General features: G+C 53.2%; 9 protein-coding genes across 9 annotated transcripts; 4 read left to right on the top strand and 5 right to left on the bottom strand.

Annotated features, from left to right (window-relative positions):
* Positions 1 to 222: 222 nt before the first annotated feature.
* CABS01_06263 (uncharacterized protein) lies at positions 223 to 1,963 on the bottom strand (the record flags this gene model as incomplete). The annotated part of the gene is made up of 4 exons (XM_060539629.1): positions 223 to 1,058; positions 1,130 to 1,457; positions 1,522 to 1,672; positions 1,770 to 1,963. The coding sequence occupies 4 exons, from the start codon at positions 1,961 to 1,963 to the stop codon at positions 223 to 225; spliced, it is 1,509 nt and encodes a 502-aa protein (XP_060404166.1).
* Positions 1,964 to 2,750: 787 nt separating this feature from the next.
* On the top strand, positions 2,751 to 6,133 carry CABS01_06262 (uncharacterized protein; the record flags this gene model as incomplete). Its single annotated transcript, XM_060539628.1, has 2 exons — positions 2,751 to 3,250; positions 3,307 to 6,133. The coding sequence occupies 2 exons, from the start codon at positions 2,751 to 2,753 to the stop codon at positions 6,131 to 6,133; spliced, it is 3,327 nt and encodes a 1,108-aa protein (XP_060404165.1).
* Positions 6,134 to 6,398: 265 nt separating this feature from the next.
* On the bottom strand, positions 6,399 to 8,150 carry CABS01_06261 (H3 K56 histone acetylation protein KAT11; the record flags this gene model as incomplete). Its single annotated transcript, XM_060539627.1, has 1 exon — positions 6,399 to 8,150. The coding sequence occupies one exon, from the start codon at positions 8,148 to 8,150 to the stop codon at positions 6,399 to 6,401; it is 1,752 nt and encodes a 583-aa protein (XP_060404164.1).
* A 362-nt stretch (positions 8,151 to 8,512) lies between these two features.
* CABS01_06260 (RNase III domain-containing protein) lies at positions 8,513 to 9,711 on the top strand (the record flags this gene model as incomplete). Its single annotated transcript, XM_060539626.1, has 3 exons — positions 8,513 to 9,110; positions 9,222 to 9,457; positions 9,562 to 9,711. The coding sequence occupies 3 exons, from the start codon at positions 8,513 to 8,515 to the stop codon at positions 9,709 to 9,711; spliced, it is 984 nt and encodes a 327-aa protein (XP_060404163.1).
* Positions 9,712 to 9,936: 225 nt separating this feature from the next.
* Positions 9,937 to 11,193, bottom strand: CABS01_06259 (uncharacterized protein; the record flags this gene model as incomplete). The annotated part of the gene is made up of 1 exon (XM_060539625.1): positions 9,937 to 11,193. One exon carries the CDS (start codon positions 11,191 to 11,193, stop codon positions 9,937 to 9,939), a length of 1,257 nt encoding a protein of 418 aa, XP_060404162.1.
* Positions 11,194 to 13,291: 2,098 nt separating this feature from the next.
* On the top strand, positions 13,292 to 16,338 carry CABS01_06258 (uncharacterized protein; the record flags this gene model as incomplete). The annotated part of the gene is made up of 3 exons (XM_060539624.1): positions 13,292 to 15,512; positions 15,571 to 15,794; positions 15,859 to 16,338. The coding sequence occupies 3 exons, from the start codon at positions 13,292 to 13,294 to the stop codon at positions 16,336 to 16,338; spliced, it is 2,925 nt and encodes a 974-aa protein (XP_060404161.1).
* Positions 16,339 to 16,897: 559 nt separating this feature from the next.
* On the bottom strand, positions 16,898 to 19,030 carry CABS01_06257 (uncharacterized protein; the record flags this gene model as incomplete). Its single annotated transcript, XM_060539623.1, has 1 exon — positions 16,898 to 19,030. One exon carries the CDS (start codon positions 19,028 to 19,030, stop codon positions 16,898 to 16,900), a length of 2,133 nt encoding a protein of 710 aa, XP_060404160.1.
* A 76-nt stretch (positions 19,031 to 19,106) lies between these two features.
* On the top strand, positions 19,107 to 19,361 carry CABS01_06256 (uncharacterized protein; the record flags this gene model as incomplete). Its single annotated transcript, XM_060539622.1, has 1 exon — positions 19,107 to 19,361. The coding sequence occupies one exon, from the start codon at positions 19,107 to 19,109 to the stop codon at positions 19,359 to 19,361; it is 255 nt and encodes an 84-aa protein (XP_060404159.1).
* Positions 19,362 to 20,706: 1,345 nt separating this feature from the next.
* CABS01_06255 (uncharacterized protein) lies at positions 20,707 to 22,575 on the bottom strand (the record flags this gene model as incomplete). The annotated part of the gene is made up of 1 exon (XM_060539621.1): positions 20,707 to 22,575. The coding sequence occupies one exon, from the start codon at positions 22,573 to 22,575 to the stop codon at positions 20,707 to 20,709; it is 1,869 nt and encodes a 622-aa protein (XP_060404158.1).
* Between the last annotated feature and the right edge of the window lie 5,205 nt (positions 22,576 to 27,780).

Below are 27,780 nucleotides of genomic sequence, written 5' to 3'. Positions count from 1 at the left end.
TCCAGCAAGGTTGGTGCCCATGTAGACAGCTCGGACATAATTACTACTCCTTCCAATAAAGCTTAAAGAGCGAATGTGACTGAAATCATTACACAGTGCTCAAGAGCGTTGTAACCAAGTTGGATTTCCTGACTATGTGCTCTGCACCAAGATCATGTATCCAGGCACTTCGGCACCTCTGAGTTGATTAAGTGTGTTCTATGTAGTCCTTGACAGCTGAGATCAGGGAACATATCGGTACAGAGGATGGTCATCGCCCTCCTCGGAAACTTCTGGAGGAACATAGTCCAGATCGCTTTTGCCGTACTTCTCGTCACGCTTCTTGTTCTGCAATCTTAAGCAAAGACTGAGAGTAGCAGCTATGATAGCCGCGCCAAACAATAGTCCAGCACAAATCCACATACCCTTGGAATACCAAGGTTGAGCCGATTTCGGGAACAAACGAGCTCCAAGAATAGGCCCACACTGTCCAACCATACCGAACAAGGCCAAACCTGCGCCGCGTTTAGATGCCGAGCCTTGATTATCCGTTACCCACGTAAAGGTGATGGCAACCGCCGGGAACACTCCCGCGCAAACAAGGAAAGTTGCAAAGTAGCGGACCCCAGTGCTGTGGATTGTTGCAAGCAGGACATAACCAATGGCCCCCACGGAACAGAACAAGGCGATAAAGATACCTCGACTCCTAAGACGATCCGAAACAAAGCTGGCAGAGACACAGACCACATACGCGGTCAGGTAGGGGCAAGCGGATAGACCCTGAGCACGAAGTGAAGTAAAGCCCATGGCCTCAAGAATCGTGGGTAGGTATGCCGGAAGGGATCCAAAGGCGGTGTTGAGACTGAAGATGATGATAGCTTGCAAGTAGTTCTTGTAGTCGAAAAACGCAGCGAAAGCTTGCTTTCCGTTTAGCTTTCCGCTTCTTTTTTCGCCGCGGCCTTTTATGGCGCGATGACTGATGATCTCGTTCTCGCGGGAGCTGAGGAAACGGCACTCGGCTGGGGAGGCAGGGAGGAAGAAGTATGCCACGACGGCGAGAATTATCGTTGGGGCGCCCTCTAGAATATTAATGAGTCAGTCAATAACTTTGAGTATCACTTAGGTAGAACATGGTTCTTGCCACACTTACCCACAAGAAAGAGGAGTTGCCAGCTGTGAATAGACGCCTTCACGTGCAGCAGGCCGTAGGCAATTGCAGAGGCAACACAGCTCGCAAGCGGTGCGAATGAAATGAAAAGCCCGTATCGGAGACCCATCTCACCACGATGATAGAAGAAGGTCAAGTATAGTGCGACAGCTGGGATAAATCCAGCCTCGAAAGCTCCAATCAAAAAGCGCAGAGCCATCATGCCTGCGAGATTGGTTGTGACTGCTTGCAGCATGCTCATGGCGCCCCATCCAGAAACCATCATTGCAGTCCATAATGGCAAGGGAACGAAAGTCCAGACAATAATCAACTGGGGGATTCGACTGTCAGCGACAAGAAGCCAGAGACTGGAGAGTCTGTAGAGAGAGTCTCACCCAATGAAACAAGATGTAGCCAATGTATAGAACGGTCACGATCCAAGAGTAATCGTCCGAAGTAATACCCCAGTCTTTCCCCATGCCCGCAGTGTATGCGTTCCCGACATTGCCGCGATCAATGTAAGAGCAGAAATTAAGGGCTCCGAGCCTGCGTAGACAATGTTGTCAGTAAATAGAAACTGTCTTAATGCAAGGTCCTGGCCAAGAAGACGCCCAGAGCTTTCCTGCTGGCCAAGAGTACTCACAGGGGTATCAGACTCCAATCGAGCTTTCTCAAGGCAGAGCCCTCTTCCTCGCTGGTCCAAGTGACCGTGGCTGTACCATCTCCCGACTTCAGGTCGTCAACAACATCAATCTCTTCCATTCGACCGCCGGAAGAAGGCTTGGCGTCTTCGACGTGGGTTGGATCCTGCTTCGCTTCTTGGCGCGTAGCTGACATGGTAACAGCAAAGTCTTGTAAAGAACCCGTGAAGAACTCTTGGGCGAATTGGTTAGAGTCGATACGGCCGAGGAAGGGCTTCTCAAAATTACAACTTGAGCTTCTTGAGGACGGCTTTTCGCACACTTTCGTAGGAGATCATAATGGACTTATGTTCAACTTATTCCAGTCATTGTGAGCTTGTCTCAAGTGGACCAAAATATCATCCAGACATCCGGAGAGAGGTTTGCCTACCCCACGGGGAAGGTTCCCCCGCCAAAATCTCAAGCCAACTCATACTAGGTGGGTAGACTAAGAAAGCCATCACACTAGGTCTCGGTATCAATGCCGAGTGATGTGCTGCAGACCAGGAGGCACGAACTTTTGGTAATACAGATTTGGTCAAATAAATGTGTCCATGGGAGATACCGAATAATCAAAAGAGATGGAGGGGGAGATACCGAGGAGAACCCCGCAGATCGGATTGAGTTACCGAGCTTGCTGTGTAAGATTCCGAACAGCCCTGTAGCGCAGGCTTTCGCAGAATAATCTGAGCCCTCGGGCGGGCAAATGGAAGGCTAAGCAAGAACGTCATATCCTCCAATAGACTGGCTGAGGACATCGGAGAGCTTCCGAAAGACGGCATTCATGAGCGTTACCCGATTTCGCTCAACTGATCTCGAAGGCGCGGTTTTAACTTGACAAGTCAAAAAGAACGCGTCCTGCCAGGGTTTCAACGATCTCCTGAGTGCATCGGGATTTCAACCTTTTTCAATTGTCTGTCAAGCGTACATTGCTCGCTTTTGCCATGGCGACCTCTAATCCATCAGATGAGTTCACTATACTCACCCCGAATGCCATGCTTGGCTACGGATATGACTCGAATCATTTCTGGTACGGTATTAACAAGTACAAGCCCAGCGCCATAATTGTCGACAGCGGCTCCACCGATGGCGGGCCGTATAAGCTCGGCATGGGCAAGATGACGTGCGGCCGCGGCTCCTACACGCGAGACCTCGAGCCCATTCTCGCAGCATGTTATCACCATAAGATCAAAGTCCTGATTGGCTCTGCCGGAGGTGACGGCAGCAACAAGCATGTTGCTGAGATGCTCGATCTGGTCAAGGAAATCACGGAAAGTAACGGATACTCATTCAAAGTGGCGACGATCCAGGCGGGAATGGATCGCGAATGGATCAAGTCGAGGATCTCTCAAAATCGAGTCGGGCCGTGTGGTCCTGTGGAACCTTTGGTCTCCGAGGTTGTGGATGGTGCTGTAGATGTTGTTGCGCAAATGGGATCTGAGCCGTGAGTCTGCTTATGGAATTGGGGATTGGATACTCTTAACTAACATGGAGTTGAAGATACATCGAGGCATTGAAGGGAGACCCGGACATCATCATAGGCGGAAGATCCTATGACCCTGCCCCCTTTGCTGCGTTCTCAATCTCCCGAGGAGTGTTGCCCGACGTTGCGTGGCACATGGGCAAGATTATGGAATGCGGCGGCATCTGTGCCGTACCCAAGGGACGATCAATGGTAGCAACCATGAGAAAGGAGTCCTTTGACCTCACACCCTTGTCACCAGCAGAACGATGCACTCCTCTCTCCGTTGCAGCCCATACTCTCTATGAGAAGACGAGACCAGACCGCCTTCCCGGCCCAGGCGGCATCCTAAACCTCGACAATGCCAAGTACGAACAAATCACGCCAAAGACGTGTCGTGTATCCGGGGCCCGTTTCGAGACGACGCCATATCAAGTCAAACTCGAAGGCGTTACCCATCTAGGATATCGCACGATCTTCATCGGTGGCATCCGAGATCCCATTCTGATCGACCAAATTGACGACTTTTTGGAGAGAGTCCGCAAGTATTCCCAGAATCTGTTCCCGGAGCTCGACAAGACGGAACAATGCCAACTCTTGTACCACGTTTACGGGAAGAATGGTGTGATGGGCCCTCTAGAGCCAGTCCAGGGCCGTCCCCACGAGATTGCGGTCTTGGGAGAGGTCGTTGCACCCACGTCTGAACTCTCACACACGATCGCGAACAACGTTCGGGCTTCCATCTTGCATTTTGCGTATCCAGATCAAGTCGCGACGACAGGAAATTTTGCCAGCCCCCTGTCGCCGCATGAACAGGATGCCGGGGCTGTGTTCAAGTTCAGCCTGTATCATTTGGTGGACTTAGACGTCGGCGAAGAGTCGTCAATCTTCCCCGTTCAGCATACGTCCATCAGCTCTTCCAAGTCATCAGCAACTCCTGAGCCGAGTCTTTCCAAGGAGAAGTTTGGGGAACTTGAAAATGGTAGCCTTGCACCTTTAACGAAGAAGACGGTGACAACAGAGGAGACCACGCTCAATGAGGTTGCACGCATTATCCGGTCCAAGAACTCTGGACCGTTTGAGATGACGTTTGATGTCATGTTTGACGACCCTGCCGCTTACAGGCGCGTCAAAGACTCCAATATCTTCACCAACGATACGATCAAGAAGTTGTACCGCGTCGACGACAGCGACATCTTGACAAATATGTACTTTGACCCAGCCCTTGCTTGGAAATGCACGATCAAGCGACCATGGCCCCAAGGCAGCGTTGGCGAGCGCGATACCCTCGGGACTCAGCAGCACGCACCTCTTCTTAGCATTCGAGTTCCTGCGGCAAAAGAAGTCAATGGATTTACAACAAATGGGGTTCAATCTGTCACAGGGGCTTATAATAGCGCTGTCAATGTAACGACCAAGTCCGTTTCGCGAGGAGATCTCACGGCGCAAGGTGTTGTGGAGGAGATCTGGGCAGGCCTCGGACTCCCTTCCGACTCCTTGAGCTCAGTGAACTTGGAGAACGGCGGTGCCCCGACCTTGCCATCATCATTCAAGGTTGGCATCCTCGCACAGAGCTCGATCGCGTTATCAGCTCTTGCCGCATCACAAATTCACGCCCTGCGCAATGCCGCTGCCGTTCCCAAGGTCGACGTTCCCCTTCAGCACGCCACAGTTGAGTTCAAGTCAGAGAGACTCTACACCCTCGACGGCAAGCCGACACCATCACCATGGGGTCCCATTGGCGGACTGCACAAGACCTCGGACGGCCATGTTCGGATCCACGATTCCTTTCCCAATCATGCCGATGGGATTCTTAAGATGGTAGGCCTGCCTGTTGGATCGAACAGACAACAACTTTCCGACAAGGTTGTCGATTGGGCCAGCATCGACCTTGAGACGGCCGCCACAGTGGAGGGAAAGATGGCGGCATATGCTCTGAGGTCCTATCGCCAGTGGGACGCCCTTCCACAGTCAAAAGCCATCAGTGACTTCCCCATCGAAATTGCTCAACTCTCATCAGCCGGGTTTGAGGGTCTTCCCGAGAGAATGGCAGCAGGCAACTCAAAATGCCTCCAAGGTCTCCGCGTCGTCGAAATGAGCCGAGTGATCGCCGCGCCCTTGTGCGGAAAGACGCTCGCAGCTCATGGCGCGGACGTAATCTGGGTCACTTCACCGAACCTGCCCGACCTTCCGACCATGGATCGTGACTTTGGCAGAGGGAAGAGAACGGTCCAGCTGGATATCCACAACCATTCTGACAAGGCCCAGCTCATCGAGCTGATCCAGACGTGCGACGTATTTGTCCAGGGGTTCCGCCCCGGCAGCCTGGCCAGCTACGGTCTGTCGTCCGAGGAGCTGGTGAAGATCAACCCGTCCATCATCATCGCCAACATGTCTGCATTCGGGCCCCAAGGACCCTGGTCCAACCGTCGAGGCTACGATTCTTTGGTGCAGACTTGCTCGGGCATGAATGTCTCCGAGGCAGAGCACGCCGGGCAGGGAGAAGCTGCCCGCCCGACACCCTGTCAAGCTCTGGACCATGCTGGCGGATACCTGCTCGCAACAGGTGTCACTGCAGCTCTATACAAGAGGGCGAAGTCGGGCGGATCGTACAAGGTTGACGTTTCCCTCGCGGGCGTGATGAAATACCTGCGAAGTCTGGGACAGTATTCAGGGGCTAGCGGATTTGAAGGAGTTGGTGACTACGAGAAGCCTGAGGACGTCCCCAGCGAGTTTTTCGAGACTCGAAAGACGGGTTTCGGCCCCATGACTGCAATCAGACATAGTGCCCGGGTCGAAGGTTGCGAGGTTGGTTGGGATGTGATGCCGAAGCCGCTAGGTTCAGATGATACGCAATGGCTGTGATGAGTATGGGCACTGTGGTTTATGCGAATCGAGACCATTTCGTGTTTAATGAAGATCTACAAATGCGGTAAACTTGCTGCCTCAATACAACATTTTGATCAATTTGGGGCAACGTAATAATGTGCCCTTGATGTCCTGTCCTCATCGGGCCTTCCCAAACCTATCCCAGTATCCGTAGGTAAACACAAACCATCCTGTTACCTGGTATCCCTGATCCAACGCCTTGCTAGTACCCATAAGATGCCTGACTCCTTGTCCTTCGAAGTCATACGTCACGCTTCTTGCGGACGAGACCGGCTCCTAACACGTTGACTTGCGGTGTTTCCCCTCCGTTCGCCGCTGCGGCCGCTGATTCGTCTTTAGACTTCTTTCGAATGAGCCCCGTACTGAGGACGTTAACCTTGGTCGGCGGCTCATCTGAAGTAGGAGTCGCGGAGTCCTCCGGGCGCTTGCGCTTAATAAGGCCCGAGATGACATTCACGGCGTTCGCCGAAGAGCCATTTGACGCTGGCGTTGGAGTCTCCTTCCTACCCACAACCTGCATGCCCCAATCGTCTCCCATGCCGACCTCGCTGATCCATCGCCGCGTGCCGCTAGCTGCGATCTCTGGTTTGGCAAAGTCTAGGCGTAGGAGAAGCTCATTGACTCTCTTGTAATCGTTCTCATCGACAATCTTGCGGCCCCTACCCTCAGCAGGCCAGAAGTAATAGGCAGTCGAGATTGGCTTGTCTAGCAGGTAGTTACGCTGTTGGGTTTTGATGCGTGGCTGTCTTGACTTAACAACTCCCGTCAAATTGGACTTGTTCTTCTTATGTTTGTTTTTGCTCTCGGGCTTCTCTGGCTTAGTCTTGGTCTTAGTCGGTGTGCCGGAAGGTGGCACGGGGAACAGCTTGCGAGGGGTGGACATGGGTGTGACGGGCCGTACTGCCTTCTGCTTGCTAGGCGTGACGGGCGGGTTGGACGCATCGAAAGAAGGGTTCGGCGTTGGGAGATTTGCAGAGGCACTGTCAGTATGCACTTGCTCGGCCTCCTCATCAAAGACAACCCAGATGAAGCCCGTGAGCCGACCGCTCGAACACTCTTGTCTGTATGCCATCATTTCCCAGAAGGTATCCAAGCTCTTCACGCTCTTCCATTGTCCAGTGGTCTTGATTTGCTTCGACTTGCCCGCTTCTTCATCCAGCTCGTCCCGGAATCGGGATTTCGGATCGTCTGGGAACCGGGGGATAAGGCATCGTGCGGGTACCCAATCGTACTCCTTAGTGTAATGCGAGATCTTCTCGAGAGCGTGACCCAGGACCCAATTTGACGCGCTCTTTGGGGTCTTGGGCAGGAAAGCCTTGGTTTCGTAATTGTCAAGTCCCGGGATGACGAGGTAGCCTTTGACAGTACCCCATGGAGCTCCTTTTCCCACGGGAGGGTTCTCCAAGAGAGAGTCTAGGACTTTGCACCACCACTTCACTAGTCCTCTGTCATCGAGCACATGCTTGCCACTGTACTCGACAGAGCCAGGGAAGAGGTATTGATCTTGAGCCCGAGCGAAGAGACTAACGATGGATTGAATGCCCTTGCGCCTGCGCTGCTCGACCAGGTACGAAACAAAGGCACTGCTAATCTCCTTGACTGGCGATGAGGTGCCTTTGGGAAGGTTGAGAAGCTTCAGGTAGCCAGTTGAATCGGCTTTGGCAACGAAGAAAGTGCTGGAGTATGCAGTCGTGTAGATGTAGACCTCTAGCGCGAGGACAAGAACTTGCTTCGAGGTAGTCTCCTTTGCTTCAAGGGCAGCGTCGGTAGTGATTGAGGGAATATCGATGGATATTGCAAGAAAATGCTTTTCGCAAAAGGTCTTGTCTTCTCGTTCTTCGGGAGGAGCTGAGTACAGGGCGTCCGTCTTGGTCGGAGGAGTTGAGAGGTGGTAGATGCCAAAGCGGTAGCCCTTGGGCAGAACAGCGGACAGTTTCTCAAGGAGAAGAGCACTGCTCTGGGCGGTGGCCTTGGTTCGGCTTGGAGTCGCCATGATGCTTGAGAAAGGGAAGCTGTTCAGTTGGAATTGATTCTCCCGAAGAGATTGTCATGCCATAGTTGTCAATTGAGGAGAGGACTGAAAGGAATTGAACTTGAGGGGTTGGTCAAGCAGGCTGAGCAAGCTGCAGGACCGTCCCTTCCCTTCCTTTGAGGGACGCGTCGTAGCTCTTCACATGCGTGTCAGAAATAAGTGGAGAAACGCGTTGGGTTTAATTGAAAGGAAGCTGCGAGCATTACCTAAGCCACGGAGTAAGGGACGTACTCACTAAGTCACTGGGGACCGTGCTCGACTCGGAAAGGTACTAGGCCACATGACGACTAGCGCCGGTCGCTGCCCGATCCGCCTTCCGCGCGATGCCACGTGACGTCGAGAAATTGTTCCGAGCGCCCATCGCGAAAAAGTTCCCAGCATCAGGAGCTCTAGCTATACGACGGTACGCCCACACCGAAATTCGCACCACACCGTCGTCCCTCCCTCGCCGACCGCCCCCAATGGCAATCAACGGCTCCCGGTCAGCATATAGCCTCACGAGGCAAGCCGCGAGGCATTGCCAATCAGTGGCAAACTCACGAGTCGTCTCTCCTATCCAATGCCTCTCCCGATCCTTTGCGACGACCAGCTCCCGAAAGGAGGTCGAGGCGGAGAGCAAATTCGATCAACTGTCACGGAAAACCGAAGAGGCTGAGCGGCCCGATGAGATCAGACAGCGCCCGAGATGGTCATACACTCCCGAGGGAATGAAGGCACCCTTCTCGCCTCATATCACCAAGAACCCGGCGCGCAGTGTTTGGAAGGTCAACGAGGATCCCAAGAAGCTGGATCAGATGTACGTGAAGCTTTTGGGCAGAGATGGAGACAAGATGTTGCCGGATGAGACCAAGTGGCTGGCGGTCACGCACAAGAGTTTCGACCAGGGTCGCCGGGGATTCAACGACAAGCTGGCATACTTGGGTAAGGACACACGACTTTACTCCCAACCAAGCTTCAGTTGCGACAATTAAGTGCGGAGGGGGAAAAAAAGGCACACGAAGCTGACTCGAGCCGTTGGGCAACGCATTACAGGTAGACAGGCGGTTATTCTCGAGACCACGAACCGCATAGTGACGGGGACCGATTCCTCGAAGAAGGCAATCGTTCCGGAAAAATCGTATCAGCGAACACCCTTTGAGCACCCTGCTCTCACGAGAGTCGACAACCTCAACGCCGAGCAGCCCCAGAAGGTCGTTACGAAAGAAAAGGTCGAGGCGCTGGCGCTCGCTGCCGGTCTTGACAAAGTTTTGCGATGGAAGCCGGCAAAGGTAAGCCTAAAACTCATAGCTCCCTTCCTCCGCCTCATCGGGCTTCCCTCAGGAGGCGACGACACCCTCTCCTGGCTCTTTTTTCTAACAATTGTCGTCTCCAGCCCGAAAACCTTTCTGGCTCTGGCCAGCAAATTGTTCTCAACTCGGCAGTCTTTGCTATCGTCGGAGCCATCACCCTCCAGCACGGCGCCGAAGTGGCAGGTAGAGTTATCAGGGACAGAATATTGAGGCCGCTCTCGGCGAACCGGTAAAGCCGCTAGAAGAGAGACGTCTGTTGTATCATAGGTGTAAAACATTTGACAAAAAGGACATCAATCCCAGCTGCGGCGCAAGAGAGGCAGCGGAAGCAATATTTTCCTCGTTTTCCCGCAGTCATGACGCTGTGCTGTCGCCGGACCGCGCATAACAAATGTAACAAAAGGATCAGAGATGAACGAATATAGAAGTATATCCCAATGTGGAAGACGCTTTGCCACTCAACTTACTCTGGGTTCCTTGATAGGACCCGTGGTCAGGTGCATGACGTGGGAGATGGTGCAGTCCGGGGGCTGCCAGGCGAGCCTAATGACCCATCCGTCGGTTGTCGAGTGGAGGGCCCAGGCGAGGTCTCCATCGCGGATACGGGTAGTCATTTCCATCGTGACGAGGTTATTCACAACCGATTGGTCGACGCCTTTGCCAAAGACCAGCGCCTTTCGAACCATACTGTTGTTCGGGGTCTTTGCGGCCATGCCGGATGAGGCACGGTGCCAGTCAAATATGTGAGACCCAGAGCCAGAGTCACGTAAACTAGCGAGACCAACATCGCCGGCCACAGCGTGTACATAGCCTTCGCCGAGTGGACGGGTTATCTCAGACGTGGATCTCGTGCAGAGGACAAAGGTTTCGAGGCAGGCAAAGGATTCATTCAGGGTAGCCATGCCAAACCCTGGATCTGGATCAACCTGCCAGATGCTCTGGGGCCAGTCATTCGATCCGTAATGCGCGACCCCTCTACCCAATGGATCGTGGGCGAGCAGGTCGCTGGCAAGGATGGGCATAGTGAGAGACCTGGTAGCGCCCTGGTAGAGCACGAGGTCCCAGTCAGGATTGATGTAGATCCGGTCCCACGCCGGGTTTCTATGCTTCAGATCCGGGAACCCGTGGCTGTCGGGCGCCAATGACCTCATCGGCAACCGAATCCTGAAGAAGGACACGGCTTCGCGGCGTGACTCGTCGCACACGCGAAAGAGCGCCGGGCTCCTGTTCTCGCAGTACCAGTGTGCGTTGCATGCCATGTTGCCCAGGTTGTTGCCGGAGGCCTGAACGCCCGAGCCGTCTGGTACGCCTCTGATCACGACGATGCGTGGCCGTTCCAGGTGCATGCGCCAGATCTTGCGTCGTAGCTCATAAGGCAGGTCTGGGAAGCGATGAAAGACTGAATCTTGTTCGTACCCGCAGCTGCTGCGGCTACTGTTGGGGATTAGCGATGCTGTGTCTGTAGCTGTGGTCATAGTAGTCGTCCTCGGCTCGCTTCCCGAAGCGGCTACCCAGGTCCGCAGGTCGAAACCTTCACACGCCTCTAAATTCTTCCAGGGTGTCGAGGGCGTTTCCCGGACGGCGGGCGGAGCATGGATGTCCGTGATTCGGAGGCCCCCATCTTGGTGCTCGGCCTCAAACACCTCGGCGTCATGCTCGTCTTCAGCCTGGGGAGGCGGAAGCTGGCGTGATGTTGACCGAACTGGTAGATCCATCGCCTGATGTGACGGGGCAGACGCCGTTGAGTTTGATAGACTGCCAGCGTCAACGGCGTTGAGAGTCGGCCTTATTGCGTCCGCGGGATCAAAGTGTCAGACAAACGCTAAGTTTCTGAAAAGTTCGGGGGACGACGCTAGCGGGAGCTCAGACGACCTCTGAACTAAGGTAAAGTGCTTCACTGCGCAATGGAAGATGCCGATTGGCGATTGGATCAACTGTATCAAGTTGAATATGAGTGTATCCGTACAGCCTCAGTCTCCAGTCTGTATCGTGGTGTAGCCTCAAGTGTGGGGTGGGGGGCAAAGGCACTGGAAGTGGAAATAAGGGACGACGTGTGTCTGACAGTTGGAGAAGGTTCCACGACAGTGAAATGCGTGATGCGTTTGGGCTTCACAATACGAACGCGGACACGATGAGGTGGTTCCCCTTTTGAGTTGAAGAGACGGGGATGGTGGGAGTTGTCGATGAGTTAATAATCAGCGCCACCTCGTTCTAGAAGGGAACCTCTGCGGTCAACCGGCTGACTAAACTTCCTCTAGAGGCACCGTACTCGGCTCCGTCTTTTGCAGCAAAAGACCCCTTTGCAGGGAGTTACCGCTTTTGGAAATGGTTTGCGGGCAGTTTGCGAGAACTGATGGGAGAGATTCTACCGCAAGCCAGGGGCAACCAGGAAGAGGCCCGGCTGACATGTCTGGCAGTTGCATCTTAGCGCCTGAATGACGCTGTGACCCGCCAATGCCCAAGTCATTCCTTGTTGTTCATGAGTTGTGTCTGCTGGTTTCCCCTGTCAGATTGTGTCAGATCCCATCAAGCACTCACAGACAGACTCGGCACACAAGCATGTGTCTGCCCGACACCATCCTCATCGCCACGGCGGGAACCGTTATGATGTGCTACATGGGTCCCTTGTCCAGGCTTTAACCTCCTCTTTGGTCGTCTTGGAATGATTGCAAACAGCCTTAATCGCCATTAGGTACTCTCAGCCGGGCTACAGCTACAGTCTACGGACGATGGGCATGGCCATGAGCCAATCACCGCAGAGTCTTTGCAACTTCACACAACCGTCTGAAACTTGCAAACACCAGCATCTTCAACTGACAACCTGCTTCTCCATCGTCTGTGGCTCCCATCTCAAACTCTGCTCATCCCCCTTTTGCCCTTCCTGGCGCCACGCTCCTAACTACAACGTTCACTTACTAGTACCAAGTATCCTAATGAACGACTTGCCTTATTGGGCCCGTATCTCGTATACGCATTCCCTCTCTAGTTCGCATCGCTCCAAACTACTCTGTTCAAGCTTCAATGTCTTCCACGCGGCCCTTGTCGGTACTCGTACGCATCGACACCATGCTACAACAACATAGCCGTCGAGGTCGATCCAATTGAACACGACTTTCTTTTGACTTCGTTTGACACAAGCCTATGGCTTACTGTAACTTTGCAGAAACGCTCTTGGCTTCGACCTGTGCGCTCTTAAGCCTGAAAATGACAGAACTCTCGCGGCTGTAGGCTATACCCCAGCTTCTCCCCGATAATGACTGCAAGTTCCAAAGATGACTCTGCCACTTGGACGATTAACGTCGTGAGACCCGAGGCCGTGGCTGCAACTCTGCCACTCCCTTCAATGATTTGGCTCCGGCTAGAAATGTCTGGGATTCTCGCAAGGAGCTTCCCACCTTTCCGTGTTCCACTCCAGTCCACCCCGGTGCGGACCATGTCAGGGTCTGAGTGGAGCGGAATCCCGCCGCATATGGCAAGTGGCATCTCGACTTACCCTGAAGAAAGATCGACGCTCCATGTTTTAGGCTCGAGGGGACCATGACCATCAGAGCTTCTTGTATAGATACGTCCCTATCCGTCTCTAGATGTTTCTACTAGATGTCGTTGGTTCTTTCACCCATCTGGTCATCATTCCCATAGGTGTTGGTTCAAGAAACACATCTTCGTTTCGTTCGTACACGACTGCTGGCAGCCCTTTTTCTTTCTAGTTGACTGCCTTTGATACCCCACCCTGTTTCTATTAATGCCACGGGAAATTTCTTTTCACGCCTATCAAGCAAAGTCCATTACTTCACACTTCACATCAACATGAATATGTACGACAAAATATCATCACCTGAGGATGTTACGGAGAGATCCCAGGCTCCTCCACCTCCACCAGCCCCAAGGCACCAGAGACTAACAACCTTTTGTATCGGTTTCTTGATGATATTCTCCATCTTCAGCGTCGGCAGGGATATCAAAGACTACTTTTATCAAGACCACAGCCTCAGCAGCCGATCAATGGCAAGACGGGACCTAGGTTCCTGGGGCCAAGCCATCGACGCAATTGTAACCCCAGACACTGTCGAAGCCATCGGCAACGACCTAAGGCTACGAAGGACATTAATGTCCATGGTCGATTACACCTTTGACCTCACAGATCAACTAGCCGCCCGCTATGAATCTCCTCAGCTCCAGGAGACAAGAGAAGCATTGCAAGAATACAAGGAGCAGATCAGGAGGAGCCTCGAAGGTCTGAGAGACGACGAACAAAGCTCGCCTCAACTACACAAACGACAGCTTCCGAGTCTTGGAGAACTCTTTGGAGCTGCCGTCTCTGGAGGTAGCGCCGATGGTGGTGGTGGAGGAGGAGGAGGCGGTGGACTTCCCAACCCATTCAACCTTCCTCTCCCTGGGGCACCGGGTGGTTCTCCAGGCGGCGCTCCCGGAGGCGGTACCGGTCCCCTAGGCCTCCCTGGCCTCCCAACTCCAGGCGGCGGCGGTGCCGATGGAGGGGGAATGTCAGCCGGTATACTCAGTGGCCTCCTCCAACCCCTGAAAGACGGGCTGAGCAACGTCGGAAACCAACTTGTCGCCAACCTCAACGGTCCAGGCATGTTCCTCGGCATTGGTGTCGGGGCCGGAGCGGCTCAGGGGCTCAACCTGTCCACACAAGCAAAGACGATGGAAGTGGCAGCAAAGGTTGCCGCAGACAACAAGATGGAAGCCACCGGTCTCAACCCAGCCATCCAGAACCTGGGCGTCGGGCTAACTTCCACCCTCATCGGCGCCATCGACTTCAACAGCCTAGGCGGCAATCTCACTAACCAGCTGCAACCTATCGCTCTGTCTCTCGCAACAGGTCTCGGAAACGGCACAGTCGCAGGCCTGAAGCTGAACGCAAACGCCGCGAACCTCGAACCCGTAAACGATTCGTCCATCCCCAACGTAATCGGTACATTTGGATTCGGTCTCACAAAGACCGTGACAGCCAACCTCGATATCAACCAGCTCTTCAACTCGGCCAACAACCCCAACACTACCAAACAAATCATGCGTATCCTCCCGGCCGCGGCTTCGGGCTTCGGCAAGGGTCTTGGCCAAGGAGCGACGGTAGGACTGGGCCTACAGCCCGACACCGCGGTACCGATGCAGCAGATGCCCGACGACCAGATCGACTTTGGCGGTATCTCGCAGACCTTCGCCAAGGGTCTGACGAGCAGCTTCCTCCAGAACGGTACCGCGACCGAGTTGCTCAACAAGGTGGGTGGGTCGATGAACATGAACCAGAACGGTGGAGGAATTCCGGCGACCATCAAATTCAACGGCATGGACATACAAGTCAGCAAAGTCGCGCAGGGCTTCGCTCGCGGGTTCCTCCAGGGCGCGGGCGATGCGATCCAGGGCATGGGCGGGGTGCAGTCTCTCTTCGAGGGTAACGCCACCATGCCCACCGGCGCGATGCCCGATGCCAAGCTCCAATTCGACGACTCGCTCGGCGGAGCTGCCAGTGGTTTTGGAGTTGGGATCGGTGGGCAGGGCGTCCTCGTCGCGTATGGACTGGCTAGCAAGCCGCGGGGGAACACTCAGTCTGCCGCGAATGCGCCGGCGGCACCGGTTGCCAGCACGCCCGCCCAACGCCGAGATGTCGAACTGGTCTCGAGACAGGATCCCCCGCCGGTCGTCTCCGTCAACACCACCGAGGGATTCAACCTGTCCGTCGTGATCAACGCGCAGACCATCTCGATGGCTGCTCAAGCCGGAGTCAACGCCCTTACCTGTCAAGGCGTGGGTGGTTTGGGCCTCATTGGCTTTGGATTGATCCGCAGCAAGACCATCGCATTGGATTCCTTCAATAATGGTAACGTGACGAAGACTGCGAAGCAAGTGATTCCGACTGGGATCATCAAGATTTCCAACGAGGGGCATTCGTACGCCATTGACGGACAGGTGATCCGGGACTCTCTTGGAAACTCGATTATCAACGCTGCGAGTGGCATCGTAGTCAACGGATTCAAGCTACCAGGCTGGATCGCCTTCTTGGTCTTTCATAGTAAGTCTGAATCCACCCCTGGATTCTTTTTGCTCAATTAACATCCGCACCTCACTAGTCCTCTTCGCCATCATCGCCTACATCAACGTCCTGCCCTTGGCCATCGGGCTGGAGCACATGCGCAACCTCCTGCTCCGCATCGACGCCCCTCCAATTCTGCCAAAGATCGAAAAATGGAATAACATCATGTGGCTCTTCATTATGGGGCCTTCAGCGGTTGTCGTTCTCATATTTGGCATACTCGTGACTGCGAAGTCATCTCACTTTCGCACTGCCCACGGTGTATGTCTTCCCCTCCAACAACCTTGGTGCGGTAAGCATCGTTTCCTAACCCGCGTCTCAACAGATCATAAGCCTCTTTACGACCATGGTCGGTTTGGCAGCCTTCTTGATGCACCTCGCTATCAAGGCCCGCGCACCTCCGGGACTTCCACACACCTCCCGCTCCGGCCCCACGCCACCGGCGCCCCTCCTCAGTCTCCCCAATATCCGCGTCATGGTCAATCAGCTCTTCTTGATTCTCTCATTTGCCTCTGTCATCACTGGATTTGCCGATCTCAGCTCAGTGGCTCTATGCTTTACGCAAGTTGTTCCTTTCGACCTGGCGCTGGTTATTGGGTTTAGTCTCTCAACAGTCTTCGTCCTAGGGTCCACCGTCTCCGGACTCGATATTGCGCTTACTGTTCGGGACTTTTTGAGATACAAGAAGGCCCTGAAAGGTGACGATAAGACGAACGCCGCCGAAAGAGGCGTGGAGAGAGGTGGTGTCATGCAGAGCAAGATTCTGCAGCCAACGATGGTGGACGAGAAGGGCGCATTTGCATAGCTGCCCGGGCTTTCGTTCGTTCGAGCTTGAGAGACTCTGAGCTGCGCTCAGTCTCCCTTATTTTGTTTTTTATCTCATTGGTAATTTACATAACCCACCGGCGCATGGTCTTGCGGATGGGCAAAATCATGTAACATGGGACGGGATCACGGGTAGGAGTATGAATTTGGATGCGCTGAGACTGCATGCAGGGCACATGTATTCTGACATAACGGACATGACTACGGCGGAGATACTCCTGACGACTCTAGTGCTGCGGAAAACGGGGCGGCCTTGACTCTCATTATACCCAAGCTTGCTTCAGGAGGCAGGCTTTGAATTTCATACCCAATTGGCCGATTCAGAACGTCTTGCTTCTTTCGCTTGGTGAAGGGACACAGGCATATGTATCGCAGAATATGTTTTTCAAAACTCTAAACTCATCTCTTCTGGTATTTTGGTAAATCTCCCTTTGCCCGCACCTTGCTGTTTTTGGGTACTTTGGACACAGCTCTTGTTCTACTCGAAGACTCTGTCAAGAGAGAGTCAACTCATACTCTCTCGCTCACCACTCGTCAACTCAGTCGTCATCCCATAAATGCCAGCTGCTACTAGGTCTCACATCCAGTACCGATCTCCTCTTCTTCCGCGGTCCCGCAACCTCACGGCCATTACTCAAAAAGAACTCCTCCGTCTCGCAATCGGGTATTTGCCTCACCATCCCCAGCCCAGCAAGATCCGTCTTTGTGCACTTCATCCTCAAATGGCGGAAATACTTGCGGTAAAACATCCTCTGCATGACCAGGTTCTCAGCCACGTTCTTGGGCAGATAGTCCCCAAGCTGCGTCCGCAACGCCTCTAGTGCCGTGCGCTGATTCATCGCATCGGGGGGCTCGTAGTCGTTGCTCAAGAGCAGCCGCGGCACATCGCGGTAGAATGCGTTCTTGGCCGGGATGCCGCTGGTGAGGTAGCCCTCGTGAATCATCCAAACCGGGAACCGGGCCGCCGCACGATCGTCCATTAGCTGGATTGCTTCCGTATAAGATTCCAGGTTCGCCAAGCTCTCTGCAAGCGGCGCACACCCCGGAACAGGCGTCAGGTCCCACGTCTCCGGCCCGCCCCTGTCGCGGGTGCCGAAATGTCGGATCCCTACGCCGAGCGGGTCGAACGCGAGGCAGTCGCTCAGGAAGATGTCGAGGGGTATCTCGCTGCTCCAGGGGAACGTAAAAATGACAGTGTCAAAGTCCGGATTGATGATGACGGGCCAGGCGATCTTGTTGGTTGGGTGCATCGGTAGCTGAACGCGGTAAAATGCGCGTGTCTCGGCGCGGCATTCCCTGTTTACCCACATCAGGGCCGGGAGCGTGTTGTCTGCGCTCCATGCAATGTTGGAGGCGAGATTCCCGAGCGCGTTTGGCGCGAAATGAATCTTTTTCAAGTCGTTCATGCATCGAATCTCAACGATGCGCGGCCGTTCGAGATAGAAGCGCAGGATCTTGGACCGAAGCTCCGGTGGTAGGCGGGCGAAGGGATGGAATGCAGTGAGGGGTCCAGGGGTCTCGGCAGAGCAGCAGGAGGCCACTTGCTGGACAACGGGGAGCTCAAAGGAAATCTGCGATGGCGCAGCTGTTGGCGGCGGACCAGGAGGAGGGTGTGTGATTGTCCAAGGCCCATACGGGACCCCGGACCGGAACTGGAACCGGTCCTCGGGTTTGACCGGCGTCGGGGGCCGATGGAGGTCAACATGGCGGCGCTGTCCGCACGTGGGACACGGCGCGGAGGACGATGGGAAGTTTCCGATGGAAGCACCGACACTCACACTGAGAGAAGTGGACGAGGATGACGACGAACTCGAGGGTACGGCGGTGGTCTGAGCGGTGGTTGATGTAGCGGGCGAGTGCGAGGCGGAGGTGGCAGCGGTTGAGGAGGAGAGGCCGGAGTCCGTCACGGCGTCTGACTCGCTCGGGTGCGCAAGCGTTCCTGAATGCCGTAGCGTGCGACTCTGGCTGCTGCGAACATTGTGTTGGTTGTGATTGCGTGTTGCGGTTTGGGTGCCTCTCTCAACGCTTTGGTCCGTCTCCCCTCCTACATTTACAGGTGGCGGTGGTACTGCTGATGATGTTGCTGTTGCTCCTGCTGCTCGCGGCGAATCCTTGCGTGACCGGATACGAACAGAAAGACCCTTCAGCCAAATCTTCTTCCATTTCTTCTTCAGTTGCTGCTGCTGGTCGCCATCCTGATTCTGGTCTTTGGTCCGAAGCTGGGATGTGACTCCGTTCAAGTTGCTGTTTGCGTCGGGCGCCATGGCGGTGTGAGTCGGGCGAGGAGCCCTCGTCCCGGTTGAAGCGTCCTCCCGTCGGTGTTCCCTCGTATTCCCGAACCGCCAATGATGGCCCTCTTTTGGTGCTGTGAGAACAGCGATAAAGCGCAACAGCTTCGCCGGTGGTGAAGTCAGATTCTGCTTTTCAGTGACTTGTTGAGAACCCAGATGGCGAATGCCGTAGTCGCTGCTTATGCGCTGTGCTGACGCTGCCGCCGATGGCTGTTGTGAGGCTGGATGAGAGAAGTGGGGTTCCTCTGGGTAATTCGAGGGGGAAGAAGAGCTAGAAAGCGAGAATCGGGTGGTAAAAGGATGATGGGGAGGAGACGCGGTAGTAGTGCGGGTGGGAGACGCGGGGGAGGAGGAGGACATGTTGGTCAAGTTAAAGTTCATCCATGAGCCACGGCCGCGTCTGGAAAGGTCAATGTTCAGTCACGTCGTAAGGTGGTGTCGGTGTGTAGCCGATGTGATGTGGTGGTCAATGGTCGTCTTCGGAACAGCTTGCTCGCACGCTCCCAGGCACAGAACATGTTCATCGGTTATGGAACTCAACAGCTGCCGTGCTCACGGCTCGGCTCAGCTCACAGGAATGCGCTGGGCGGTTATGAAGAGTCGGACTGACGGATATGTGACAGAAGAACTGGGCAGGATTCGAAGAAGGAAGACAGGCACAGGCACAGGCACAGGCACAGCAAGGAATTGGCTTTGCGACATGCAGGCATGACCGTCCGAGATGCGGTGCGATCACTGCAGTACCGGGTCGTTCTGTGGCCTCCTCCCACATTGTGGTTCCTTGGCCTGACAGTCGTTTGGTCGCAGGCCGTGGCCAGCTGAGGGGGAACGCGCACTGAGACAAGCTTTTGTTGGAAACGGAGAAGGGGAATGTTTGGGACTGCAACCAACCAGAGACGCAGTCAGCTCTTCGCAGTCAGCTCTTCCAAGTGCCCAGCCTCCCTCAGCTTGATCATTGATGACAACTCAAGGCTTAAGTTAATCCATCAACTAAGTAGCTAACAGTTCACCTGTCAGCCTGCCAAGTCTTGCTAGTACACTTTAGTCAAACGAAGCCCCTTCCAATAGCGTCCGGCATCTGCTGCAAGCTGCTTCTTCCATTCGATTTACCCATCTATTCTCACATGAGCGTCTCCAAGGGAATCGAGAGAGTACGGACCATCTGTGCCTGATCTCAACCTTGGAACGCCGTTACAGCGCCCGCCTGGACCTCCCACGTGCTGAAACGTGCAAAGGGGGCGGATGCGACGTTTGGCCGGAAGAATGACGCCGATGCCTACATCTTCTTGCCTTCCGACTTTTTGCGGTGGTGAGAAGAATATATATCCTGCTGCTGTCTGTACATAAAATGGATAAATGGCCATGTGCACGCTTGGAGCGCCGGCCGCTGCAGACACAAATTCTAAGAGCAGCATCTCACCTACATGAGCACGATCGAACATGCAGATACCAGAATATTTAAGTGGCAGCAGCCGGACGTTTGCCGTCGAAGAACTTGAAGTCTTGGTCTTCTTGCCATTATATTGCCGAACCAAGCCTCGATCGGCCGGGCACCCGGACCCGTGTGGATCCCGGGTGTTGCACAGGGAAGTGGGCCCGGAATCGGGGCCGACCGCCGAATGGAAAGACAGGCGACTTACATACTGACTGATTCGGTACGCAACCAGGATGAGCTTTGATTCCACAGAGCAGTAATTGCAAATGAAGATAGACTTCTCAGTGTTGATGTATACCATGTTGCCTGTAAACACTCCGGTCTAGGATGAGGCGTTGTTAGCTTCGTAACTGCCATCCATAGAGTCACAGGCGAGGCCGATTTCACAGAACAAGCAAAGTATTTTATGTGGCGAAACACACGCTTTATTATCTATATCGTCAAATCGTTTGTCAAAGGTCCATCCATAGCCGAGCAGAGAGATCCGAAGATGCTCCCAAAAACCGCTAGGCCACTATCGAAGAAAACCACTACTCCTACCACAAACCACCACTGATAACCATTAACAGACCCATAGTAGAGTCAAGAGAAGAGAACATCCATCCATGCTCAGGCGAGTCCCTTACAGAAGGACAGCGGCAGCAAGAACGCTGAAGGCAAGAGCGCCGAAGCTGGCAGCGAACTTGCTGGTGCCGGCCGTGACGACAGGGGGCTTGGCAGTGGCAGTGCCGGTGGGGTTGCCGCCCGCGGGGGGAGCAGCAGAGTTGGCCGGGGGAGCTCCAGCAGGAGGAGCACCGGCGGGAGGGGCACCGGCAGGGGGAGCTCCAGCAGGGGGAGCACCGGCAGGAGGAGTGCCAGCAGGAGGAGCACCGGCAGGAGGAGCACCGGCGGGAGGAGCACCGGCGGGAGGAGTGCCGGCCGGGGGAGCACCAGCGGGGGGAGCGCCAGTGGCAGGGGGGTTGGCGGCGGGCTTGGTCTCGGTAGCCGGGACGTAGGGAGTCTTGGTGACGGGAGGCTGGGGGATGACAATGGTGCTGCAGGTAGTGCCGTCGCAGCCAACAGTGGTGACGGGAGGAACGGGGATGACAATCTTGCAGGAGTCGCCGGAGCAAGGAGGCTGGGGAACAGGGCAGGAGCCGTTGCAGCCCTTGACCTCGATGTACTTGTCGTTCTTGTACTCGTACTTCTTGTTGGCATCGGCGTACGGGCAGGACTCGAAGACGCAGGAGTTGTCCTTGCAGACGTACTTCTTGTTGCACTCATCACCGGAGCAGGACTCGACCTTGCAGACGTTGCCGTAGCAGACAATCTTCTCGGAATCGAAGTCGGATCCCTTGATGACATAGTCGCACTTGCCGGAGACACACTTGATCTTGCGGCCGCAGTCGTATCCGGAGCAGACCTCAGGGTGCCAGGTGCCATCAACCCAGACGAGACGGCGCTGGCAGTCGGGACCGTAGCAGGGGTAGTCGTAACCGCAGTAGTCACCGTAGGCAACGATCTTCTTGTAGCAGTCATCACCGTAGCAGGGAACGCCGAAGCACTTGCCGTTGGAGCACGGGTTGGGAGTGGGCTTGTAGCAGAAGGGACCCTGGCAGTCCTGGCACAGAGGGCAGTAGGTGGTGGTGACAGTGGTGACGCCGGTGGTAGCGGTACCGTCAATGGTGGCAGTGGTGGTGGCAGTGAAGGTGGTGGTGACGGTGGCAGTGGTTGTGACATCGATACCGCCATCAACACGGATGTAGATGGTCAACAGGATCTCGGCAGAGATGAGCTGGCGCTTCAGGGATCCGCTGGTGTTGCGGCCACCACAGCGCTCGGCAGAGTTGCCAGGGCAAGTGATGTCGCATCTATCCTCAGAGACACGGGTGGCAGTGGCATCGCTGACGATATCACCGCAGAAGCAGTCGGAGCCGAACAGACCGGCGTAGCGCTTTCCAGCGGGGCAAGAAGCGACGCAAAGCTCAAGGGTCATGGAAGAGGCAGACAGGACCAGGTCGAAGGTAGGGAAACCAGTGGTGGAGCCGAAGCAGCCAAGAAGAGAGAAGTTGCCAACGTTGCTGGGGTTGGGAATGACCGTGGCGGACGGGGTGGCAGACGACGAAGTCGAGCTGGTCTCGGTGCCAGTGGTGGTGGCGGAGGTGGTGTCAACCGTGGAGGTCTCGGAGCCATCGGTGGTGATGGGAGGCACCTCGGAGCTGCTGGTGGTGTCAATGGTCGTGACGATGTCGGAAGTCGTGATGGGGACCTCGGTCGTCGCAGTGGTGTCCGAGCCAGTGGAGGTGGTCAGACTGCTGATTGTAGTCTGGCCGGTTGAGGTGGTCTGGATGGTGGTCACCGACGTGGAACCCGAGAGGGTTGTGGAGAAGGACGAGGTGGTGACCGACGAGCTGCGAGTGGTGGAGGTCGTGGTGGTGTTGGGGAACAAGGGAGAAGAACTCTGTCCCATAACCAACTGGCCCATGAGGGCGACGAGAGCCGTGCGACGCATGACTAAGCGAGTGACGAAAGCAAGTAAAAGAATGACTAGACCTCGGGTCGTAAACGAGTGAAACGAGGTAAAGAGAGAGGAAGAGAGGAGCTAAGGATGCGGAGTGTAATGATGATGAGGGTGAGGAGGGAAAGGAAAGTTGGATAGAAGCTGGAGAATCTTGTCTTTCTTATACCTTCTGGAAACTCCCTTTGGGTCCCTCATGTCAGGCAAATATTCATCTCATCGTAAACGATGTCTCTGGCGTCTCTGGCAACTCCAGTCTGCCCTTGGGCCATGCCTCTCTCCCTTGCCATGGGGCATTGTCTCCTGAGTGACAAGATGAGTTTGCATGCCTTGGACGAACACAGAGTTTCCTACAGCAAGCGCCACCAAACTCAGTCTCCGTGTCTCGTTTCTCCCATTCTTCCGCTCTCATGTCTCGTTCCTCGTCGTTCGTATTGAGTTTAGTCAGGAGGTTAGGAATGGATCACCTCGGTCAGGAACTCATCAGCTGGCAATGTCTCACCTTCTCCGCAATCCAACGAGGGAGACCGCCTCAACAAGGGACCAATCAATAGGTCCGACGAAGGAAAGCAAAAAAAAACAAAACCCAACATCGCTAAATTTCAATAAGCGTGCATTCCCGTCCGCTAAGCTTGGAAATTGGGTCTTGTCTGTGGCGTTCCGCCCGGCGCCCTCCCGAGCTTTCTCGTTGACGACAATGAACATTTTCGGAATCCCTGGGCCAGATCTTACCACCTGGAATCTGCCAAATTGCCCGTATCCATTCTCAGTCTCGGGCACCCGACCTCCTTTCGTCGCACCGGCCCCGCCCCGGTGACTCCAGTCATGTCCCCAAAACCGATATGGCCCTGTCTATCACCGTGCGGCTCTCGATCTTCCGATCCATTGGAACCAACCGCCGGTCAGCGAGTCATACATTGGTTTTGATGGTCTCGGCCCGTTGAGTGTATCAAGTGGAGACGGAGCCCGCAGCGGCAAAATGCACGATATCATCCCTCGCTGGTGCATTCTTTCTTATTCTCGGCACTAAATGGGGCAGAGAGGGAACATGACGGCATTAGTTCTCCCCAAACAGACTTAAATTTACGAGACGAGAGGATTCTGTTGTTGTCCTTGCATAAGCGAGCCATTATAAAGGCTGGTTGCCCTCGTGACTACCCCACACTCTGTCCCTCGTTGAGCCAACCTTGGATTCCGGATGCAGGCCATTGAATGTTTGGATAATTTCGAAAAGCGGAAGTGACATATTTGAGATTCCAGGAAAGCCTATTTCGCTCGTATCCATTGTTAGTCTCCAGTGTTTGCAATGGATTGTGGATGCCTCGACATCCACATTGTCAGCATCTCAACGAATGCAGGGCATAAGACAAGAATAGCTTCAGGTCGTGGACAAATGGAGTATGCTCGAGTCAACTCCTCTTACACAAGAGGGAGGGAGTGTCTTTGCATCATGTTTGATCGCCTCGAAATACCGGTGAGGAGTGAGAACTTGACGGTCCACATCTAGACATGGCCCTTTTGGTGCATGCACTTGACGCTTGGCACCTGAAAACCGGAGGCCGGTCTGGAAGACAACAATATCAACTCAGATACATGAACCCAACCAAAGGTGCAAGTCCAAGAATTCTCTTCAAATCGCTGGAAGGTCGGTAGGATGAATATGAAAGGTATACGTAGTAATCATGGTGTTTCTATTGCTCCCTGGTTTCATCGACATAAGCCATTTTTTTGTTCATTTCTCTTGAGAGCCATAAGTGACCTCTCAACAATGTTATGTCAGATGTAGAATCCATATGAAAGGGTCAACTCAAGCTTACAGAAATTGCGTCACTATCCTGGAATCGATATCATTGCTGGAAATTCTTGCCGAATGTTGTTCGTGGGAATAGGCTTGACGAGAAAGTAGTGAGGTATAGAAAGCCTGAGTTTGCCGTTCCCTATTCTCCGTTATGACTTTTTGATAGACATCAATGGTATACGAGAAGTCTTGCGAGATACATTGGTTTAGAGACCATCGAGCTTTGACTGAGGCATAAATGAGAGCATCCAGCCTTCAGGTCCGCTTATTGCTCGCATCAAAATAGACTTCTGTGAAGTTAGAAGTTCTTATACATATGCAAAGTACATATTGGCTGCAACGTAAATTAATATGTAAATATTGCATGACGATGCGATAAGATGAGATATTTTGGAAACCTCAGTATTTGTTGGTGACATGAAGAATTACGCTCCCCTGGCAGAATCCTTGGACTACGTGCACATGACCATTGTTATTCGAGAACAAAATGGTGACAGCTTTTCCTAATTCGTCGATTCATATCACAAACCAACGCATTTGTCTGTAACTACATGGACCTGATGTAAACTGATGTTATTCAGCCCTGTTAACAAGGTAATAATCACGAAGGCTTCTGCTGGCATCTGACTATGAAGTCGATGGTGGAGGATCGAATATGTTGAGGGTACCATCTTAACGGAGTCCAAACACCGATGAAGCTTGGCTTGCAAGACTTCTGGTTAAGGCAGCTGTTATTTTGAGATGGCTGCTTAATTGTGCTAGAATTCAACCATTCTTTCATTTCCTTGTAGACGTGTAACTTGAGGCACATGTAGCAATAATTATAATCTAGATAGTCAAAGCCTGTAATTTGACAATAGACGAAGGTGATTTCCGATTATGGTCCTCATATATAGATAACAGGTATCAGAATCATTAATCAATTTGTATTAGACGTATCAATAGGCTTCCGGGGTGTTGTGCACATGCTAATTTCTTGATGTCCGAGGATTCCGCATGTTGGTGTAGATGGCAGCTGCGACCAAACCTTTGAGGGGTCTCATCGAAATGTCGAGAAGATCCTGAAAAAATGCCAGGGTCGGGACCCTCTCATATACTCAATCGAATGAACCTTGGTACGACGCCGATTTTCATATCCTACCATGTTGGTCATCGAATAAAGTAGGCAGATCCCCAAGTCACCTATCATGACCTGAAGTGATCCGAGACAACGGAAGGATGTCATGGCGTCTTAAAACAAGAAGTCAAGGAATAATGTTTTCTCAAAGAATATACCATGAAAGATCTATGCCCTGGTCTCGCAAGGCTAAAGAGCTTGATGGTTTTACGTTTTGGGTATAACCTCAGTATCTGATATCGGCCGCTTATCCTTTCGTCGATGAAGCCAGGCATAGTGAGTGCTGTTTCAATTGTTTAGGTCTGATATTTGTATTGGCTTGGACAGCTTTCGAGTGAATCATGATCTGAGTAGTATTTGTTGGATCCCTGGAGAATATTCTGGGTGACTATTCATATCTTAACATTGCAGATAATGCACATCAACTCTCATAATCAACTAAGATAGATATTATTCAACTGTTAGCAATCTCATCAAGCGACTACCTATATCACAAACAAGATTGGGTAATGACAACAGTTCGATGTCCCTTCTCATCTTCTGATACCTAAATCCTGTACACGCCTTCGCAATATGCATCTCTTGACACTTCCCAAGCCTCAAAGTCACGTGCACTCCCTGATTTGGCACATGTCGTCCGTGGAGCTACGGGCTGACTGCTCGCCTCGTCCCTCCCTTGCTCCTAGCCGAAGCCCCCACCACATCCAAGAAGATGCCTCAGGGCACTGGGGTTACCACGACTCAAGGGAGACACTTAGTATTCAGACATAAATAACCACTCTCTTCCCTCAAACCATCTCAATGCAAGATGTGTTTACTCAACGTGTCCTCACGACCCTGGCGGTGCAGTCGACTGCGGAATATGCCCTGTCCGTAGTGTCAGATCGACGGTCGAGTCCTTAAGATTTCCTTCTATTTGAACATTTCAGTTTCATCCACTGTTCCCAAATATCTTCAGCTAGACCACCTCTGAAGTCGTTGTACATGTAGCCATCAATCTCGGCCTCCATTGAGCCACGCACACATTCGCGGAAGAATCTCGCACCTGGAGCTCGAAACGACGCTAAACGACAACAGGGTAAACATCATGTCGGGTGCTACTGGATTGCGATACCAATTGTATTGAGGCAGATAACTATTTGTCCCGATGTCACGGCCCAATTCGCTAGGCCGAACGCTTTTCAGACTTTTCACAGCAAGGTTCATGCGGTCTCAGTAGAATCATGCATCTATCGTCTGGTCCATACTGGAACAGAGAAGGAGGTCGATACGCCATCCGCAACTACTGGTATCTTGGGAACGGCATGCCGCCACTGCCTGTAATTATGTGAAGAAACCCCGTAAGGTACGGCCTTGTTGGCATAGCCACGATAGAAACTCAATTCTCGAGCCCATGGAAGAATTGTCTACTGAATTTCCAGTGTACATCCGGGGACCTCAAAGTATGATCAGTTAAGATCTTACTAATATCTTGTCGTTTTTGGAAAGATTTCCTGAATAATTCATTATGGATCAATGCCCGTCTCCGGTCTAGGATTCTTAGTATGTCGTCATCATGAATCGATGAAGAAGCCTTGAAGTGATGAAGGACTGTCCTGCTCTGGAAACAAGATATGATCTGTACTACCCCAGCGCACCAGAAAGGCCAATTAGAGCATCAAGCCCTTTCTGTAGGGAGCTCATCGTAGCAAAACCATGAAATGTGAACTTGAATGCTCTTTCTTTGTACAGGTTTTAACCCGCGTCCCGTAGTAGATCCAGACTCAGCCGACAACACAATAAACATCAATTGCTTTATTCTTTACTTTTCATTTTGTTGCCCCGTGTGAAGTATTCAGTAGTTTAATGATGTGCGGAACAGCTACTGGTCGTTATTTCATATTCTTCAATAGCAACTGGCTGTGGCTCTCTCTAAGCCCCCGACATTTTAGCATTGAAAACATAATGAAAGTTCACTCTTCTTGCGTCTCGATATTGGAGCTTCCAGGATGTGTCGCAGGCTTTTAGGGAGCATAGGCTGAGCTCTACTCCATACTATGAAGGGGCTGAGAGACCGGATCACCAATGTGCAATTCGCAAAGGGAACAAGAGAGACTAGGCAGCAGGTATGATGGATAAAAAGCTCCAACTGTAAAATTTGACGACGGGACGATTTCAACCGTCCTCGTGCCTGGTGCCTGAGCTCTCGGAAATGGTGTGAGCTCCCCATTCCTATGGTCGAGGCAAGGGGTGAGCTTAGGAATCCTAATGGAGACTTCATGTAACGAAAGGGTGCTGCAAGGGA

The sequence above is a fragment of the Colletotrichum abscissum genome (genome assembly GCF_030869225.1).
Source record: "Colletotrichum abscissum strain IMI 504890 chromosome Unknown Scaffold_13.1, whole genome shotgun sequence".
In the NCBI taxonomy this organism is placed as follows: Eukaryota; Fungi; Ascomycota; class Sordariomycetes; order Glomerellales; family Glomerellaceae; genus Colletotrichum; species Colletotrichum abscissum.
Note: the sequence above shows the minus strand (reverse complement) of the source record. Positions and strands in the feature narration are given on the sequence as shown.